Here is an 18,086-nt window from a genome sequence, read left to right as displayed (position 1 = left end):
AACTCTTTTGAACCATTAGCTACAATTTGTTCAGCCATTTCAAAATCAGTGAGCACCTGTTTCCAATTTCTTGTTACAAGTAACTGCTATAAATATCTGTTAAGACTTTTCCTTTCAATGTTACATCTTTCATAATACTCTGTAACCTCTTCTGGGAGCACAGGCAATTGTGACTTTTCAGAAAAGGAGTCCTTCTGTTTTGTTTTGTTTTTTTCCTGCCATATCATTACTGGGAAAATATTAATGTTAAAACTAAATTTTTCATTTAATCCTCATAATTTCCAAGTGAGTTTGTCAAAGCTAAGATCTGACCTCACACCTTGGCTCCCACTTACATTTTCTAGGTGTTTCTTATTGATCCCCTTCTATACTTTTTCATTCATAGTGAATCTCATATAATAAAATTTCCTTTCCAGTCTCCATCCCTTTGCACTCCATTATCCTCATCTAGAATAAACCCCTTCCTCACCTCCACTTTGCTTACTTCAAAGCATAGCATGGGTGTCATACCTATACAAAGGCTTTCCTGAATCTTCCCAATTATCCATCTCTTCTAATTTTGTTACTTTGTACATATTTCATATTTATTTTTATTTGTGCTATAACTCCCTCCCACTCCTCTAGAATGTAAGTACTTTGAGGGTGCTTTTTTTTCTTCTTTGTATCCTAGAACAGCATAATACACGGTAGGCACTTGATAGATGTTTATTAAAGTGAATTAAATTTCCATTTCACAAATAAAAAATAGAGGCACAAAGTTATTTGTCTAATAACCAATAGGATCGCAAGAATAATAGCTAACATTTATAGTGTCTACTGTGGACTAGGCATTTTGCAAATAAGCATGATCTTTAATCCCTGGGAGCTAAGTGCTGTTATTATTATCCCTATTTTAGAAGTGAGGAAATTGGAGCAAATTAGAGAGGTTCAAGTGAGTTACCCAGGCACGCAGTTAGTGTCTGCTAAAGGCCTTTGCGCTTCCCACTGATTTACCTGTAGTATGACGGGTATGTCCTTCATCTAGTGACTGGATTTGGGAAGAGGATTTGGAGGACTTTAGGATAGAATCTGCAGTTTATTAGACTCTTGAACTTCCATTGGTTAAAGGGGAGAATTTTTTTTTTAAAGCATGTCTGATAATTGCAGGTGCTCCGACCTGTAGCAAGGCCTCCTGGCAGCATTGCTCCTTATTTCTCTTCGCCCGATTTTGTCCTCTCCTTTTCCTTCTTTCTTTCCGGAGTCTCGGAAATCTTAGATCTCGGGATCAAAATCGGTCACAGAGATTACCTAATCCCGGGCGCCTCGTTTTACAAAGAGGTCACAGACGGAGTGAGTGACAGGGCGCAAATTCTAACGAAAATCTTCGGAATCCAAAGTCAGCTCTCTTCGCGAGATGCCCCAGTCTTGTCTTGGTGGAGAGAGGGCTGGCCTGGGGGTCCGGAAGACGGATTCCTAAACCTCACCTGCCACTGTAAATTTTCCTCCATAAAATAGAGATGACGCTAAATACCAAGCTGCCGTTTAGACTCAAGACGGTAATGTGGACAAAGCTATGGGCCATATTAAGGTGATTTATTAGTGTTATGATCTTTTCTTTCTCTTTGTGTCTCCTCCTCCTCCGCGAATCCCATTCTCTGCGTCTGTCTTTGCGCTTCCCTCTTCGTGACTTCGCTCCCTCCGTGGCTCCCCTCCCTCCGTGGCTCCGCTCCCTCCGTGCCTCCCCTGCCTCCGTGGCTCCCCTCCCTCCGTGGCTCCGCTCCCTCCGTGCCTCCCCTGCCTCCGTGGCTCCTCTCCCTCCGTGGCTCCGCTCTCTCCCTGGCTCCCCTCCCTCCCTGGCTCCCCTGCCTCCGTGCCTCCCTTCCCTCCGTGGCTCCCCTCCCTCCGTGCCTCCCTTCCCTCCGTGGCTCCGCTCCCTCCGTGGCTCCCCTCCCTCCGTGGTTCCCCTGCCTCCGTGCCTCCCTTCCCTCCGTGCCTCCCTTCCCTCCGTGGCTCCCCTCCCTCCGTGCCTCCCCTGCCTCCGTGGCTCCCCTGCCTCCGTGCCTCCCTTCCCTCCGTGGCTCCCCTCCCTCCGTGCCTCCCCTCCCTCCGTGGCTCCGCTCCCTCCCTGGCTCCCCTCCCTCCGTGGCTCCCCTGCCTCCGTGCCTCCCTTCCCTCCGTGGCACCCCTCCCTCCGTGGCTCCGCTCCCTCCCTGGCTCCCCTCCCTCCGTGGCTCCCTTCCCTCCGTGCCTCCTCTCCCTCCGTGCCTCCTCTCCCTCCGTGGCTCCCCTGCCTCCGTGCCTCCCTTCCCTCCGTGGCTCCCCTCCCTCCGTGGCTCCGCTCCCTCCGTGGCTCCCCTCCCTCCGTGGCTCCGCTCCCTCCGTGCCTCCCCTGCCTCCGTGGCTCCCCTCCCTCCGTGGCTCCGCTCCCTCCGTGCCTCCCCTGCCTCCGTGGCTCCCCTCCCTCCGTGGCTCCGCTCTCTCCCTGGCTCCCCTCCCTCCCTGGCTCCCCTGCCTCCGTGCCTCCCTTCCCTCCGTGGCTCCCCTCCCTCCGTGCCTCCCTTCCCTCCGTGGCTCCGCTCCCTCCGTGGCTCCCCTCCCTCCGTGGTTCCCCTGCCTCCGTGCCTCCCTTCCCTCCGTGCCTCCCTTCCCTCCGTGGCTCCCCTCCCTCCGTGCCTCCCCTGCCTCCGTGTCCTCCTTCTGCCTCTCTCTTCTCAGAGTCCTTCAGTCTCTCTCTGCCTCCCTGTCCGTGCCCGTGTCTGCCCACAGAGCCGTCTCTCCACCGAGCCGGCCACAGTCCCGGAACTGGAACCTCGGCGGCTCCTTGCGCCGACGGGGCCGGCGGAGCGCGCTGCTGGGCGAGGCCCTGGCTCGGGGCCCTTGCTATCTGGGGCGGCGGAGGAAGTCCCTTCGGTTTCCTTTCGGGGCCGAGGTCGCGGCGGGCTCCACTCTTTGCTCGCGGGCCCTTTCCAGTCTTGCCCAACCTGGGACTTCTGCCGCTTGCCCCAGCCCGGGGCTGCCCAGCAGCGGCTCCCTCCCAGCCCCCGAGTCACACTTCCCTTGGCCTCTCCTCCCCGCACCCGGCTTACGTGACCTCTCCACCCATCCCCACCCACGGGGTGCCGAACTTAGAGCCTTCCCTGAATTCCAGCGCTGATCAAGTCTTCCTTTCTGCAAACCCCGGTTTCCCCGTCTGGAAAATAAAGCTAATACGTGTCCTACTTCCCCTCCCCCTGGGGAGGTGGGGGGGGGGGGAATGGATGTAATGCGAGCCCTTTCTAAAGCCTTCTAAAAATTGCAATTACAATTACTCCCCACCCTTCTTTCTCCTTTCCTTCGCTGTGGACCCTCCTTAATCCCCAGAGGGGAGCCCGTTTCCCCAAAAGAGCAATGCAGAGACCTGGGAACTGAATTTCCCTCCTACCCCCTTCTGCAGCCCCCGAGGAGCCCGGACCACCCGGGGACCTTTTTCCCCTCCCCAACCGCTAGCAGACTTCTTGAGCCTGGCAGGTAGTTGGCGATGACCCGAGAGGAAATGGATCAGAGAAAGGTCACAGATACCCAGCTGCTGAAAAAAAATGAACCTGGAAGCAACCACAGCTTTCGCTCCCCAATTCTGAGAAAGTTTTTGCCCCATCCCCTACAGTTTCCCCTGAATTTAGCAAAGGATCCTGAGGCGAGCCCTGCTCTCCCTGAGGTGGGATGGAACTGTTCATTTTGGCCAGTGACCTCGTCAGTCTCATAGAGGCTGTTGGGTAGTGAGTCAGAAAGAATGTTATTGTTTCCTTCTTGCACGCAGAGACAAATGACTTGTCGGGTGGTTAAGTGTGGAGCAAGAACCCGAAGCTCTTTTCTATCAGACAAGGGGAGGCCGGACCTTGGACCTTGGACCTTGTATTTTGGTCGGCAAAAGGACCAAGATGTTGGCGCACGGAAGAGACCATGGAATCTGGAATCCCATTCTCTGGGCAAGAGGCCAGACTCAGTCACTTCCCTGACGGATAACGTTGGATAAATCCCTTCCCCTCCGGATTTGTTTCCTCTTTTAGAAAATGGAGGCACCGGTCGTCTAAGAACTAATCGGCCTCGGATTTTTTGTGATTCTGACTTGTTTTAGCCTGTCAGTGACTCAGTGAGAGCCCGTCGTGTGAGAATCTCCAGAAAGATCACAACAAACAAAACTTCTGAAGCCAAAAAAACCCTCCTCAGCCACATCATCCATCCGAGCAAAGGGATGGAAATCTCTATCCCCCGTTTACACACACACACGAGTTTGTGCCTCTGAGTCTGCTTTTGCCAGGGGGAACGGAGGGAGGAAAAGCCAGACTCTTGACCCACAAAGCATTCCCCTAGATGTGGAACAGCCCCTCCTAGGAATCCGGCACCAGTGTTGCCACAGTCTCAGACACACCCATTGTTGTTCACCCTGTCCAACTCTCTGTGACCCCATTTGATGTTTTCTTGGTGAAGGTACTGGAATGATTTACCATTTCCTTCTCCTGTTCGTTTTACAGAGAAGGAATTAGAAGCAAACAGGACTACGTGACTTACCTAGGGTCCTACAGCTAGCAAGTATCTGAGGCTAGATTTGAACTCATGAAGATGGATACAGATATGATACTATGCTGCAATCCACATTCAGTATCCATAGTTCTCTCTCTGGATTCAGATGGCTCTTTCCAACCCCGCTCTACTGTAATATTTTCATTAACATTCCTTGTTCTAAGATACCATATCCTGAGGTGTCTTCCCTATCCAACAGGCAGGAAAAGCCCCATATCTGTGTTCATGGATTTGAACTCTGCTACTCAGTTTCCTCATCTGTAAAACAGAAGAGAGTCACCTAAGAAGTGAAATTGGGTGATCTTAGTCAAAACTTTTGCCTGTGAGACATTTCAATCTTGATCCCTCCTGAATCCAGTAGCAAGGCAAGTGATAAGCAGTAGCTTTGCTCTCTCGGGGAAACTAAGGCTGAGTGGAATCCAAGTCCAAATCAAGAATTTAGAGACTATTATTGGCTTAAAAAAAGGAAAAGAGAGCTGGGGATGAGTCAAGCTGCTCTGAAGTTCTACGTGCACTGATCACCTCCCAGATTTCCCTTGAAAGATTTTCTGCAAAGATGTAATGTAAGAGGAAATGATTAAGCAAGAAGAGAAAGGAAAAGAAGTAACTTGTCTAACAAATCCTGGAATCACCAGGCATTCTATTTCCCCTTCTTACTTGAAATCATCAGAACCTCAGAGCTGGAGGGGATCTGAGAGGCCATCCATGGAGTCCAACCTGAATGGGACCAACTGCCCTACCTCATCCTCCAGTAATGGAAAACTCATCACTCTCTCTAGAGGCAGTTCGTTTGGGCACAGCTTTGAGGCAGAAACCTTACACTCAGCCTAAATCTGCCTCTGTGCAACTTCCCAAAGTGAATCCTTCCACAAGGCAGCCCTTCAAATATTTGAAGGTTAGTCATCATGTTCTCCCTATGTCTTCTCTTTAAGTTCAACATCCCCGGAGAATCACCACAAACAATGGCCTCGTCTCAAAATCTGCCACTATCCTGGCTAACCTTCTCCAGACTCTCTCCAAAACAAAAGATTCAAGATCTGCTCTGATCAGGGAAAAGGATATGGGACTATCACATTTCCTTATTCGGGACACTGCTTCTCTTAAAGCAATCTAAGCTCATATCTCTTTCTGCTGTTCTATTGCACTGTCAACACATAAAGTAGTCGCTCAAAGAAACCCAGATTATTTTCCAACAAACAATCATATAACCATGTTTCCCCAATTTTGTACCCATGAAGTTGACTTTTAGAGCCCAAGTGTTAAAATTTTGCATTGATCCTCAATGTTTCCTCTTTTTAGATCTGACCCAATATTCTGTCATGTAGAAATGAAAAGCTTGTACACTATCCCCCAAGTTATAAACTTGTGCAACTTGTTATAAACTGAAACTATTAATAGTTCATAGAGTTTCCGAGCTTTAAGGAATCTTAGAAATTAACTAGTCCAAAATTCTTCCAGTCTAATCATGCACGAGGCAGGTAGGAAAAAGCCCCATATTTGTGTTCATGGGTTTGAACTCTGCTACTCAGTTTCCTCATCTACAAAACAAAAGAAAGTCACCTAAGACTTGAAACTTAGTAATTTTAGTCACCATAGTATGAATACTAAGGTTGGCGTCTGGAGAGTCCGAGTTCAAATCTGACCCCAGACATTTCCTAGCTATGTGACCGTGGTCAAGTCACTTAATTTCTGTCTGCCTCAATTCCTTTATTTGTAAAACAGGGGTAATAAGCATCTACCTCCCAGGATTGATGTGAGGATAAAATGAGATAAAGCTTGTTTGCAAATCTTAAAATATTATGTAAAAGTTAGCTATTACCCAATCTAGTTAAAAAAAAAAAATAGAAGTGACATCACTTGGCCGAAATCACACACCAGCAGACCATAGAAAGTTTCCATAAATTAATGGTATTTACAACAAATGGGAAATAAGCGGGCAAAATTGAAACAGATGAAGCTAATAAAATAGTGTTACACTATAAGAAATAACAACTATGAAGAATACCAAAAAAATATAGGAATACATGTATGAAAGGATGCAGCACCATGAAAGAAGAATCAAAGTAGCCATTTAGAGCCAACAACAAAGCAATACAAAGGAAAGACAGCTAAGATGTTTGAACCTTTGAACCAAGATAACTATAATTTAATCTTTCCCAAAATACACTAAAAAAGGAGCTTATAACAAACAGGTGTGTTTTTTGTCTTCATTTTTTATTAAAGTTAAAATTAACTTTAAAAATCAAAAATATTTTGGAGTTGATGGTTTATTGTATGATTTTAATTTTATCATGTTATCTTAATATTTCTTTCATTGCTGATTATCATTTACAATTCTTCAATTACCCTGAATAAATGAATTGTTGTAAGAAACAAAAGTAGATCCTAATTTTGGAGTTGTAGTTCCCAAAGGAAATCTTGTCCTTCTACTCCTGTCCTCAATCTACTGTCAATGTCAAAGGTAGAACCCTGAACTAGAGGGAGGTTGGTTCTGACCAAAGGCGGCCAATTCTGATATTTATTCAATCCTAGAACATGAAATTCATAATGACACAGGAGAGATGAAATAATTAATAAGAATAATGAGAATAATCTCCTGCAGTTGTATATTTTATTCTCTATAATATATTTTCATTTTGGTGCTTTCTTTTGATCCTAACAAGGTGAGATATAGGCAGAGCAGAAATGAGTATCCCCACTTGACAATTGAAGAAACTGAGGCACAGAGATGAATTCTTTGAAGCACTACAGAACTGACCTCACTTTGGGGAGATGAGAGAGAAATACACTTAATGTTTGTCTTCTGAACTTTTCCTTTTTCCTCTCATCTTTTTGTTCTCTTTCTCCTTTATTCTTTCCCTATTCTTCTATCACTCTCCGAATACCAGAACTCCATTTTGTAAATGAGTCCCAGGCAAAATGAGTTCCAGAAAGAATACTTGAGTTTATTTTGTTCTGAATTTTTTTTTGAAATCTTTTCTTACACTGCCTCTTTCAAAAATAGCCCTCCATGTTCCTCTCTACCCAGGAGATCATCTCTTACTAATAAGATTTTTTTTAAAGCAGTTCAAAAATACCAACCAACAAGCTGACTTATAATATTCAATGCCCATATTTCCCCACCTTTGAAAAGAAGGAGACAAGCTCTTCTCCAGGAACAAGCTTCTTGGTCATTATAATCGATTATATCACATTTAAGTTTTGGTTTGTTTGTTCTTTCCATTTACATCCTCAGAGTCATTGTCTTTACAATTCCATTTAATGTACTCTGTATTGGTTCACTTACACTAGCACCCGGGTGTCTCATGCCTGTCACTGTTCAGGCATTTCAGTTATGTCCAACTCTTTGTGACCCTATTTGGGGTTTTCTTGGCAAAGACACTGGAGTAGTTTGTCACTGTCTTCTCCCGTGAATTAAGGCAAATAGAAGAAGTTAAGTGACTTATTTGGGCTCACACAACTAGTGAGTATTCTTAACTCCAGGTCCAGCACTTTATCCACCGGACCATCTAGCTGTCCCTATTGTACTAATATCTTCACGTATTATGATGTGTTAAGCCATTCCCCAATCAATAGACATCTTATTAATTTCTGGTTCTTAATTAATACAAAAAGCACTGTTCTGAATATTTTGTGGCATACAGGACTGTCTTTAGTTTCCTTGGGTTAGATACCCAGAAGGAAGATCTCTGGAGCAAAGGTTACAGTATCATGTCACTTTTTAAAGATGGTATTAATCCAGAATGGTTGGCCAAATCCAGTATCACCAATAACATGATCAGTAGACTTATTCCTTCTAAAGCACCTGCAATATTGAATATTTCCATTGCTTGTCATCCTTTGAAATTTTCTGAATGTGAAGTAAGATCTCAAATTATTCTGATTTGCATCTCTCAGTGTTTCAGAATGAGTTTTCATATGACTTCATTTGCAACTTTCCCTTTGAGAACTATTTGCTCATTGCTTTTGAATCCAAGCTCATTTTAACAACGGATAATTAATGGTTACAGAGCATGTTTAGTTTCCCAACATTGACCAAATACTCTCTAAGATTCTTTTGAGGTAACTGGTGTCTTTGTTTCTAGGCACCAAAAGCACCAAATGGATTTTGAGAGTAATAGGGTAAAGTCTCTTTTATACTTGCTTTCCCCTCCCCTGTTTTTTCCTTCTTCACTATCTTCCTGATGTCAAATCTCTGTCTACCACTTTGCCTTCATTTTGAAGGCATTCGTTTTCAATCATGTCCAACTCTTCTTGTCCAGGATTTTCTTGGTAAAGATACTGGGGTAGTTTGCCATTTCTCTCTCCAGCTCATTTGCCAGATGAAGAAACTGAGGCAAATGGAGTTAATTGCCAGAGGTCAGTTTTGAACTCAGGTCTTTATGACTTCATCCCCTGCACTCCCCTGCCATTTCTATCTTACAGATGACCAAACCAAAGCTCAGTAAGATCATTAATTTCTGACTTTCCCAAGAACACTGGTTATAAATTGCAAAACTACTTTTGAACTAACATTCTCTGAGTCCCAATCTATTGTTCTTCCCCTGACTATACTGTTCTGAGCTCTGAAATCCCCTGATACTAGTGACGGATTGCTTAATGTCTTAGCCCATTTACCTTTTTAAAGAGAATGGGTGGAGCTGGCAGTACCTTAATTCAGTCCTGGGCACTGTGGGAAAAGTGTATTTGGGGAGGGAAAATCTCCGTGCCTTTTAAGTCTAGATCTCCACCTGTTCTACCATTCTTAATTCTTTTCCTATCATTTCCCTTCCTACCCTCTTTCAGCATCTGGGTCTCCCTCTATCTTCCTCTTACCTCTTTCAATCCTGTCCTGGGAGCCTTCATCCACATGGAAGTTCAAACAGGCTTTAACCATTTATTCCCCAGGACAAGGCAATGGAATAGAGGATCATGGAATTCAGAAATCTCAAGAATCTCAAAAGTCATGTAGTCAAAATCCCTTCCTTTTACAGATGGGGAAACGAAATCCAAGAGTACAAGTAGATGAGTTGGGATTTGAACCCATATTTTCTCATTTCAAAGTCCGCCATCTTCCAGCTAGCTATCTCTTGCCAATAGAAAATAAGACTTTAGATGAAAGAGATAGTCAAAGTCAAATCAGCAAGCATTTCTTAAACTCCAGTGTTAAGAACTAGAGATACAAACAAAGGTGGAAAATACATTCCCTGCCTTCAAGATCTTGCAATTAATTATGCAAACCACTCTGGAGGAGCAAGATATAAACAAGATAAATTGGAGATAATCTCAGAGAGAAGGTGCTAAGATTAAGGGTGACTGGAATAGGCTGAGTGAGATTTGAAGGAAGCCAGGAAAGTCCAGAGTCAGAAATGAGGAGGGGAAAAATTGTTTCAGCCATGGAACAACCCAGAACAGCTGGAAGGTTAAATTCAAACCATACTGGAAGAGGCCATGGTCGCTGGATGGAAGAGTGGGAGAGGGGTAGGGCATAAAGATTGGAAAAGTAGGAAGGAAGCTGGGTTGAGCTGAAAATCCAAACAGGATTTTTTTTTCCTATACCTAATCTTAGGCCAAGAAACTATTCAAACAAGTTTTTGTGCTTGCTCCTGGATGTAAAAGGAGTCATCGGTGACCAGACATAAGATGGAGTTGTAATGGTAGCATTAATGGTAGTCAGTTGGTGGAAAAGAATGGGGAGGAGGGGGAGAGGAGAAGGGTGAGTCCCTAATCTGCCTCTTCCAAGGATCCAGTTACCTTTTTGGATCAATTCAGCACCAGCCTGGGGTCTGGCTCAGCCACTGGTGCCATCACAGCTCTGTGACATTCAGGATGCTCCATAATTCGGGACGACCCTCTTGCCTTATCTAACACTACTGATTCCTTTACCTTGTAACCAAATTGAGTAACTGGCTATACCTCCAACTTTGCTTTTCTCCAAACAGTGGATGATGATATTCCCTAAGTCCAGAATGTCTTCTCTCCTCCTGTTAACTATTTAACAACAACAACAACAACAATAGGACAACTAGGAGGTGCAGTTGATGTAATAAGCAACTGTCTCCCTAATCTTTGTGGACGGTGGGCCACCCAGCCTGGGGAAATTCCTAAGAAAGATCCCCACCTACTTGAATCTCCTAGCTCTGAGAAAGCTACCTGATTCCCACAGGAAACCTTTTGCCAAAAAACAAAAAAACAAACAAACAAACAAACAAAAAACCTTATTTGGAGATGGGGAATGTGAATTCTTTCACAAAAACCTGTGACACCGGCCTGGGAACCCCCATCATCACTGTTAGGGTATTTCTCACCCTTCAACATTTCTCACCTCTTAACACAGTGATTAGAATATTGGACCTGGAGTCAAGAAGACTCATCTTCCTGAGTTCAAGTCTAGCTCAGACACTAGCTGTGTGCCCCCTGGGCAAGTCATTTCACTCTGCCTCAGTTTCCTCATCCGGAGAATGAACTGGAGAAGGAAATGGCAAACCACTCCAGTTGCAAGAAAACCCCAAATAGGGTCACAAAGAGTCAGATACAAGTATAATGACCAAACAATAATAACAACAAATAATAATAATAGCTAGTATTCATGTAACATTTTTTTTATTATAATAACTTTTTATTGACAGAACCCATGCCAGGATAATTTTTTATAACATTATCCCTTGCACTCACTTCTGTTCCGATTTTTCCCCTCTCTCCCTCCACCCCTTCCCCTAGATGGTAAGCGGTCCTATACATGTTGAATATATTGCAGTATATCCTAGATACAATATATGTGTGCAGAACCAAACAGTTCTCTTGTTGCATGGGGAGAATTGGATTCAGAAGGTAAAAATAACTTGGGAAGAAAAACAAAAATGCAAACAATTTACATTCATTTCCCAGTGTTCTTTCTTTGGGTGTAGCTGCTTCTGTCCATCCTTGATCAATTGAAACTGAGTTAGATCTTCTCTTTGTCGAAGAAATCCACTTCCATCAGATTACATCTTCATACAGTATCGTTGTTGAGGTATATAATGATCTCCTGGTTCTGTTTCATGTAACATTTTAAAGTATTCAAAGTACTTTATACACATCTCATTTGATCCTTCATGAAAATGAAGTAGATGCTATTTTATCCTCATTTCATCCTCATATCCTGAGGTAGAGAGGTTGTGACTAGCCCAGGGTCACTCAGCTGGTAATGCCAGGTTAAGGCTGCATTTAAACTCAAGTCTTCCTGACTTCAGGACTAACACGATTTTCACTGCACTACCCAGACATTCATGAAACCCAATTATCTCCATGAACCTTTCCCTGACTTTTCCTAGCAATAGCTTCTTCCCCTTCTCCTGCTCTTCCCTCACATAATACTTTATCTGTACCTCTCTAATTCTGTGTAATATTTTGTGTGACAGTTATATGTGTGATAGATTTATATAAGTCTTTATAAGACCATAAGCTCGATGAGGGCAAGAACCATGTCTTAGCAATATTTTCTATCACTCCCAGAATGCAGCATAGTGCTCTGTATATTTACTTTACAATCTTTCTAGATGTCGATTGAAGTATACGGAATTGGATTCTGGGACCATTTTTTTTCTGTGTGAAATGAAGGGGTTGCATTAAATAATCCCTTCCGGATCTTAATATTATGACTCTTGGAACAGATTAATGTTTTATTGGGACCTGTCCACCATTGTGCTCAACATCAGGTTCCACAGGAGTTTCCAATGAGCCCTGCCCTCAAAAAGCTTACAGTTTTCTTAGAGTTGAAAGGTTGGGATATGAATTAATGGGAAAAACAGTATGTGCATCTCAATCTGAGGGGCTCATTTTTCATGCATCCTTTGTACCTATTCCTTCCTCTCCTTTTAACAAGAGAGCCCTAGGAATAAGGAAAGGTGGAGAGGAGGGAGAGAATGGAGTCACTGACCCCATTTTTCAGGTAGGAAAACAGGGCTCAAAGAATTCCTTGTCCAATGCTTCTCCTCCTCGTGACTCCTTGCATCCTGCCTTTAGAAAGGAAGGTGGGGATTAAAAAATAGCAAGTCATTTACCCCTTAATGTGGAAAATGGATGAGTATGGGGGAGGGAAGGAGAGGCACAGGTTTGAGGATGGGGGAAAGAGGTGAAGGAAAATGAGACTGAGAAAAATGATTCTTTCAGAGGTTGGGGGGAATGGATTTGGGATGAGATGAATGAATAAATGTGTTTCTAGATAAAATAATACGAAAGATATATATAGAAACTATATATATTTGCCTATAGAAAGGAAGGAGGTAGTTAAAAATAGTAAGTCATACTGCCTCTCAAAGGGGCAGACTTCTTTGAAGGGAATCTAGCTGTCCCCCTTTACCTGTGTCAACAGGGGTCTGTTTGTTAAACAGTTCATTTTATTCCCTACTCATGCCTGAAACAAGCTCTCCTTTGTTATAGTTGGAATAAAATGTTAGGTTACTAAAAAAAGAAAAAAAAGAAAAAAAGAAAAGAAAAAGAAAGATAATTATTTTTTTTAAAAAAAGAAATAGTAAATTATTTATCCTCTATGTGGGAAATGGATTAGTATGGAAGAAGGAAGGAAAGGAAAAATTTGGGGAAAGGGGAAAGAGGATATGGCTTGTGAAAGTGAGGTTGAGAAAAAGAATTCTTGGAGAGATACAGACAGGGAGCATGGCTTTGGGGTTAGGGTCATAGATAAATGTGTTTTGAAATAATATAGACAGGGAAATGAATTTCTACACAGAGATAGCTGGTGACAGAAAAGTTTGGGGTTTGAGAATGGGGTTCATTAGGATGAGGGCCAAGGCTGGCGGGCTTGTAGAGAACAGCTAAAGTATTGGGTGGAGAGGAGGACATGAATTGGGGAAGAGGGAATGAGAGGATAGAGTGAAGACTGGGGAAGATGGGATTGTGGAGAGGATAGGGGTGAAACAGATTTGGAGAGGGAAAGTAGGCAGCAGATCAGGTCTGTGCAATAACTTCAAGAAGAAAACTGGATGGAGTGTTTAAAAAACCTTGGAGGTCAAAGTGACATTGAAATTTGAACCCTCTGGGAAGTGTCTTCTCACACCCCCCGTTTAAAGGCCAGATCATTGTTGGGAGGAGAAAAAAACTGAGCTATGGCACTTCCTTACAAAGGAGGAAGAGCAGAGCATTAACAGAGGAATGTTTTCCCCTGGAGTTTCCGCAGGTGTGTTCCGCCCTCTCTGCCAGAGTATAAGGAGGCTAGCAGAGCTAGCAGAGCCCAAATAGACCCCTTGACAGTGCCTGCTGTAGGACCAGAGAAGACCAAAAAGAAGCCTCCACTTCTTCCTCCTGAAACCAATGGAGTCCCCTGTCATGGTAAGAGCATCAGTGCCTAGTGTGGGAGGTACCTTGGCCACTCACCAGCTGGAGATGTGTTACTGGCTGAGCCGGCCCTCATTATTGGGAAGGGAGGGATGGAGGTAGAGAGAGACAATGAAAACTGGACTTCCTGGGATTGGCAACATGATCTGGAAGAAGAAAGAACCCGGGGCTGAAATAGTCATCCTCTTACCTCTCCTGCCCTCCCTTCTACTCCTACTTTTGCAGTGGATTGGGTTCTGGTTATGGATTTGGGTGCCCCAGCTTTGTCCTGAATAAAACTGGAAGAATAATTTCCAACTCCCCAACTCCCCTTGGTGGTTAGAATGTGTTGGGGGGGGGGTAAAATTGGGAGGGGGGATTTGAACCTGTGAAGGGGAATTGGAGGGATGGGTATAGACAAGGAAAGAGTTTATGGGAGAGGATTGGGAGGTAGACTTTTGTTTATTTCTTTGGCTGAAGTCACCAGAAAAAAGTTCAGAGCAGGGATTCTTAACCTGAGGTTCATGGATCCCTTTGAATATAATTTGGGGGATCTGTGAACTCAGATGGGGAAAATACAGAATATATTTTGATAAAAACAATAGAGAATATTCTTGATATAATTGACAGAGTTGATCCTGTATATTTTATTTTATGCATTTGAGAATCTTATTCTGAGAAGGAAATAGGCTCCACCAGAGCTGAAGGGGTCCATAACATAAGAGGTTAAGAAGGAATAGGGGGTCATGGTAACTTTGAAACTAGGGAGCCCCTGTGTCCTGGGGACAGGTGGAAAATGTACCTCTTCCCTGGTGGATGAAGGTATCCTGCCTCCCAGAGGCTCTGACATCCCAGCTAGCTTAACCTGAGGTCCATGGACTCTTTGGAAATAATTTGAGGGATCTGAGAACTTAGATGAGAAAAATACCAAATGTATTTTGATAAAATAATACAGAATTTTTTTATATAATTGAAATAACTGATCTTGTGTATTTTATTTTATGCATTTGAGAATCTTATTCTGAGAACGGAATAGGCTCCCCAGGAGCTGAAGGGGTCCATAACATAAGAGGTTGAGAAGGGATAGGTCATGATGACTTTGAAACTAGGGAGTCCCTCTGTCCTGGATGCAGGTGGAAAAAGTACTTCTCCCCTGGTGGATGAAGATGTCCTGCCTTCCAGAGGCTCTGACATTCCAACTAGCTAAGTTGGCAGATTTCCCCAGGGCTTTCCAGGAGGAACAGTAAGTCCCCAGTCCCACAAAAAGTCCCCCACTAATCTTCCCTTTCCCCCACTCTGTCTCCCTCAGATCCCTGCCTGGATTCTTCTCCTTTTTTTCCCTGCCTGCTTCTCCCGGCACCCACACTGGCTACCTTCAGAAGCTCCAAATCTTCACCAGACTTCACGCTGCTACCCTCCCGAGGAGCTGTCCCACGGCCATCTTCCCCTCCACCTGATGGGCAAAGCCGCCAGGTCGGCCCGCTCTCTGCCAGCTGCGCTGGTGGCTGGTCTAGAAGTTGGTGACCTGGCCGGAGGCCGGAGACGTCGGCAGCTCCAAGAGTCCCGATGTACAGCTCTCCAGCTGGAAAATGTGTATGAAGCAGAGTTCCACCAGCGATCCCTCTCCCCGTGGAGATACCGGTAAGCCCCACAGACAGCAAAGAGCACAGAGGTCTGCAGACTAGGGGCTCAGAGAAGGCTGCCCTTGCAGCCTTGTATATTCTTGTATAAAAATACATTTGCATAGATGAAGTCAGGCTCCCAGCACTATAAAAATGACCTTTGAGCTGGAAGTGTAGGAACTGAAGGAACTTAGAGCACACAATTGTTGGCACATGGAGCATTCATACTGGAAGAGACTTTGGAGATCTCATGGGCCACTCCTCTCATTTTACTGTGACCCTCAGGAGAAAAGGAATTTGCTATCTCACTGATGACAGAACCAGGACTAAATCCTGCTGTTCCAACATCCAGCCTAAGACTCTCACAAAATTACATGCTGTCAAAACGGGCATCAAAAGCAACCTTGAATGGGGAAAGAATTCTCCTGAGTGGGAGGAGCCTTAAGAGATATGGAAGAAGGGAGGGGCAGGTCCACTCCCTCTTTGCCTTAGTGATGGGGGTGGAGAGTATATATTTATTAGTTGGATGGAGTTTTCTTTTAAGTACCTGTTACAATGACCTGCTTCTCTCCTGATGTACAAGAGGCTCTGCCCAATCCCCTTAATAGTCAATAAGTTGATTGATTTTAATTGGGGAAAGGATAAAGAAGAGTTGAAAATTATTGCCTACAACAGGTTTGGGGATATTCAGCAGAGAGGGAAACAGAAATTGGGCAAAATACCAAAACAGAGGATAAGTCTCTTTGAGATCCTCCTGGATACACCCCCTATCTTTGTGCCCCTTACTACCTTACTTGTTTGCCTTTTTTGAGTCGATAAGGACTTTCTCAGTATCTCACAGGTAGTGAGTGTCTAAGACTGGATTTGAACTCAGTTACTCTTGACTCCAGGACTTGTGCTCTATCCACTGCACCAGCTCGCTGCCCCTTACCTTAGTTATTAACGATAGATATGGACTTAGGGATGTTCCGACTCCCCAGGGATAATTGCTTTTTAATGATCACTTATATTTCTATAATTCTTTGAGCTCTTTAAGGGCAGGGACAGCTTTTGGCTTCTTTTTGTATCACCAGGAATTAGCAGTAGTTAGTGCCCGGTACATCATAGGCACTCAATCAATGCTCATTCATTTTTTTGTCTTGCAGAATTGACATGGATGAGAACCGGTATCCCCCAAAACTGGCTTTTGCCGAGTGCCTGTGCAAAGGTTGTATTGACATGAAGTCGGGTCGGGAGACATCTTCATTAAACTCAATTCTACTGGAACAGAGAGTGATGGTCCTCCGCCGCAAGCCCTGTGCTCTGAAGGGAGATGCTCAAGTGACCCCAGGGGCCTTCACCTTCCAGATAGAATACATCAATGTCCCTGTGGGCTGTACCTGTGTCCTGCCCCGGTTCAGCTAAGGAATGGTCAGCGGGAGCTGAGAAGCTCTCTGAGCTCAGTCCTCTTGATTTAGTCACTGCTCCTTCCATTCTGCATCACTTGCCCAGCTCCATAACAGAACTTAGCCCATAAAGCAGTCTGGAAGGATGGAAAGAGCCCCGTGTTTGGAATCAACAGATCTGAGTTTGAATTTAGGTTCTGCTACTACTTATGGGATTTTGAACAAGTAATTACTTTGGGCCTCAGTTTCCCTAAGAAGATTGAATTAGATGACCTCGAGGGTCTGGTTTAGTTCTGAACCCAGTTGAAGGACAATACCCAAGGGAGTCCCTATCCCAGCCAAGACAAGAAATCTTCTTCGTTTTGGATTTCTCCAATGTCTCTGTGGTGCTGGACAGATGGATTTGTTTGACCTACAATTATTTATTATTGGTTTATTATTGGTTCCTGATTGCTAACCCTTGCTGACTTTCAGTCTTTGAACTGAAGGTTTCCCAAGACTCCCCTCCTTGTGCACCCACTGGGTCCAGCGCTGTTGGCTCGCTTTCTATGATGTCCTTCATTCTAATGTCTGGTGGGCACGGATTTTAGGGGTAGGGATGACGATGGGGAAGTTATATTTTTAATGATGGAGTTAAGTGAAAACTGGGTTTTAAATCCAGATTTGATAACTAGAATCCCCGGGAAAAGTCACATAAACTCTGATTTTCAGTTTTCCCATTTGCAAACTGGGGATAATAATCCTTTCACAACCTACCTCACCATGTTGCTGTAAGGGAAAGCCTTTTGGAACCCTGAAACTTATAACTTATTTTATAATTATTATTATCATTGTTATTTTCAAGCCCAGTGGGCTGTTTTTTGGTGGATTCCTTTTTGGAATACAACCTTCCAGATGCCCTCTTCCTTTTATTTTTCTCCCCTCTTCCAAAGCCTTCTGTATCGAGCGTTCAGTCCCTTTCCTTGGGCAGCCCTCAGACTGTCCCAGAGGGCAGAGGGGGGAAAATGGGCTATCTCAGTGCACTTGTTCTCTGTCTGCTCTGGAAGGCTGTGATTCTACTCTGAGAACTCACTGACCACAGATTGTATTTATAGAAACATTGTGGCTATGTGCATATGTCTTATCTATATATTTATTAACTATTTATGTCAAATGGCACTGTGGTTGGAGTCTCTCTTCACAGTTGTTTTGTCCTAGAGAAACTGTATCAGTTTTTCTCACCATTGTATCCAGAGACTCTATGATTTTC

The 18,086-nt window shown here is 44.2% G+C and overlaps 1 protein-coding gene across 1 annotated transcript; it reads left to right on the top strand.

The window, feature by feature from the left end:
* Positions 1-1,496: 1,496 nt before the first annotated feature.
* IL17C (interleukin 17C) lies at positions 1,497-17,181 on the top strand. The gene is made up of 4 exons (XM_012540368.2): positions 1,497-1,567; positions 2,746-2,908; positions 15,140-15,471; positions 16,598-17,181. The coding sequence occupies exons 1-4, from the start codon at positions 1,497-1,499 to the stop codon at positions 16,854-16,856; spliced, it is 825 nt and encodes a 274-aa protein (XP_012395822.1). The 3' UTR covers positions 16,857-17,181.
* Positions 17,182-18,086: the final 905 nt, after the last annotated feature.

The sequence above is a fragment of the Sarcophilus harrisii genome, chromosome 2 (genome assembly GCF_902635505.1).
Source record: "Sarcophilus harrisii chromosome 2, mSarHar1.11, whole genome shotgun sequence".
Lineage (NCBI taxonomy): Eukaryota > Metazoa > Chordata > Mammalia > Dasyuromorphia > Dasyuridae > Sarcophilus > Sarcophilus harrisii.
This window is presented reverse-complemented; position numbering and strand designations above follow the sequence as displayed.